This window comes from Fulmarus glacialis, unplaced genomic scaffold, assembly GCF_000690835.1.
Source record: "Fulmarus glacialis isolate BGI_N327 unplaced genomic scaffold, ASM69083v1 scaffold24335, whole genome shotgun sequence".
NCBI lineage: Eukaryota > Metazoa > Chordata > Aves > Procellariiformes > Procellariidae > Fulmarus > Fulmarus glacialis.
This window is the reverse complement of record NW_009213987.1, coordinates 73,442-76,404: the sequence shown is the minus strand read 5'-3', so window position 1 is coordinate 76,404 and position 2,963 is coordinate 73,442. Positions and strand designations below refer to the sequence as shown.

The following is a 2,963-nucleotide window of genomic DNA, read 5'->3' as shown; positions in this document are numbered from 1 at the left end:
CCGCCCCGAGTGAGTTCTGTCTCAGCTCTAACTCTGCACAGAGATGGGAGGCAATGTAGGGCCATAGTGCCTGAGGACAGTGGGACTGGTTTAGGTTCTGGTTTCAGAAACAGAGCAAGAAATTCTTTGGTTCAGCACCTGAGAAGAAGTACAGAAAACAATGGTGAAATGCATGTGGTGTGCAGCTTTGTGCAGAGGTTACATGAGTGGCAAGGGATAGGAGGCATAAATAGGAGAGAAGTGTCTTAAACACTTCTGATCCTCTATACTCAAATAAATAAAAGGAAAATCAGAAGTACTAACTGCTTTTTAGACTAGAGCGCTATGTCTGTATCCCATGCCTATTTATAAAATATCAGGAACTCCTTAAACTTTTCAAGAGTGTGAAAGAAAACTATGAGGAAATAAACTTATTTGAGCAAGTAGTTGTAAGAATAGCGAGTTCTGCATAAAGGAAAAAAAAGTAGTTGTGTGTTTACTTCAGTCAATGACTTTTAGTTATGGGTGATAAACTGTTAGCATAAAACTCTGAAATATCTGATACTGTCAGATGATGCTTGGTGCCATGGATGGGAAAAGAAAATTTGGAGATCTTTCCCTGACTTTTTTTCTTATTTCTTTACAGAGGAAAGCACAAATTACATGCACAGCTATATTCATTGTTTGGGGTGTCTTGGTCCATCTGGTTATTCCTCCCTTTGTCTTTATGGTGACTGAAGGATGGGATTACATTGAAGGCCTCTATTTCTCATTCATCACTATCACCACCATAGGATTTGGAGATTTTGTTGCTGGTCAGTAATTGTATTTTATGTAATATTTCACTACATGCATAGTGTGGCAATTCTATTTCCAAACTCTCATTCGAAAAGGTGATTTCTAAGCTTTTCCAAAACACTTTGCTGAATAGAAGATTCAATTAAAGCTGGGTACTGATCCAATGGACTAGATCTGGCTCTTCAATCTTGGTTTAGATACTTTAGGCCTTTATTGGACTAAGTCTGGCGCCAAGTTCTGGAGTTTGTAACTCTTTCAGGTGCCCCAGGTCCCTATTTCAGACAAGGAGCTATCCTATCCACCATGATAGTTAAGCACCTTTGAATGGGATCCAGTATACTAAGTAGGGTGCATAAGTACTGGGCAATGCTCTCTGTGCAGCTGTCTAGAACTAGTCGAAAGATAATGTTGAGCATACTGGTGTATGCTTTCTCTAAAATCCAGTGCCTTGTTCAGGGCTTTGGAGATGGTCCTTGTAAGTGGAATTCTGAATCCTTTTCTCAAGGAAGGTACCTATATCCATACCTCAATGGCAGGGAGAAGGCTTATAATTTTCAAAGAGGAAAAAAGTTCACTTTTATAGCTTACCAGGAGAGGATAAATATGCTTTCATTTTATGTTGTAGTCCAGTGGTCAGAACACCTGTAGCCAAGAAGTGGAAGACCTGGGATCAACTTTTCCTGTCAGAAGGTTTCAGATCTCCATGTACCACTTCTCAGACAGTGTTCAAACAACGAGGCTTTGTTAGTGTGGAAGGGAGTAGGTCTCAGGGTCATAACTTCAAAGGTTTATCGGCTGCGAGTCCTCTTTCAATAATGTTCTTGTTTTTAATTCTTTGTAGGTGTAAATCCAGATGCAAACTATCATGCCCTTTACAGATATTTTGTGGAGTTATGGATCTATCTGGGACTAGCTTGGCTTTCACTGTTTGTTAACTGGAAGGTCAGTATGTTTGTGGAAGTCCACAAAGCAATCAAGAAACGAAGGAAAAAAAGAAAAGAGTCCTTTGACAACCATCCTCGGTCTAAAAAACCCCTTCAAATGGGTACCTCAAAGGATGTCAACATCTTCAGCTTCCTTTCAAAGAAGGAAGAGACCTATAATGATCTTATTAAGCAAATTGGGAAGAAGGCCCTGAAAACAAACAATGACAAAATGATTAAAGTAGAAAATACCAAACAAAATATGCAGAATGCCAGTATAGATGCCCAGGTGACTTACACAAAGACAGAGTCATTTGAGTACGATGAGGCTTCCCTGGACATTCAAAATGGTCATGTACTGAGACCCCTGCATGATAAACATATTGGAGACAGCCCTCTAGAAGGAACCATGTTTGTAAACCAGCTAGACAGGATTAGTGAAGAAGAAGGCGAAGTGTGGGATTCCAGAGACTATCGACCCTTAATATTTGAGAATGCCAATATAACATTTGTAAATGAAGATGATGATGATGAGGAAGATATCTCAGATGATGAGGAAACATCAAAATCCTCCATGGATGATAATCTTGCAGAAGAATCTGTGACTGCAAAAAACCTGGTAAAATTCCCATCCTCTGATGAATCTACCTTTACCAATAATGAGCTAGAACTTTCTGTGCCTTATGAACAACTGATGAATGAATATAATACAGTAAGCAATGTGAAGGCTGCAACGTGAAGCATGTTTGACAATGGTTTTCTGAAAGTGGTCAGTGCATATTGAACAAATTAACAGAGCAAGGAGAAAAGCATGTTTTTGCAGCTTCTCCTGTCTCTTTGAAAACAAAAGCAAGTCCCAAACTAATAAACTCCAGTGTCCTTTTCCCATTCTAAGTTGGTTTCTGAGCCCATTAGCTTTGCTTATCTGAAAAACTTGTAAAGTAACAGTTGAATTTGGAGTCCTGCTCCTTCTTGGGATTTTATGGTTCTTGAACAAAGAAAAGACAAGACTAGTTAATACACTGGACCTGCTCTGCATTTGTGCATTTCATTGAGGAATTAGTTTGGGAGTGTAACTATATTGTTGCAAAGAGACTGTCTTGGGCATCAAATGTGTTCAGTTACTCCATTAGCCTTTCACCTCTGAAAACCTGGATTTGAATACTGCTTTGATCACAAATGAAAGCAAGGGGTTTGCTTTTTTGTTTTTTTTTTTGGGGGGGGGCGGGTTGTTTTTTTTTTTTTAAGTTGCCCATTGTTAAG

General features: G+C 39.2%; 1 protein-coding gene across 1 annotated transcript; it reads left to right on the top strand.

The window, feature by feature from the left end:
• Window positions 1-625: 625 nt before the first annotated feature.
• On the top strand, window positions 626-2,439 carry KCNK5 (potassium channel, subfamily K, member 5; the record flags this gene model as incomplete). The annotated part of the gene is made up of 2 exons (XM_009578402.1): window positions 626-794; window positions 1,619-2,439. Coding segments are annotated over 2 exons (990 nt in total), but the record flags the coding sequence as incomplete, so codon positions are not given.
• Between the last annotated feature and the right edge of the window lie 524 nt (window positions 2,440-2,963).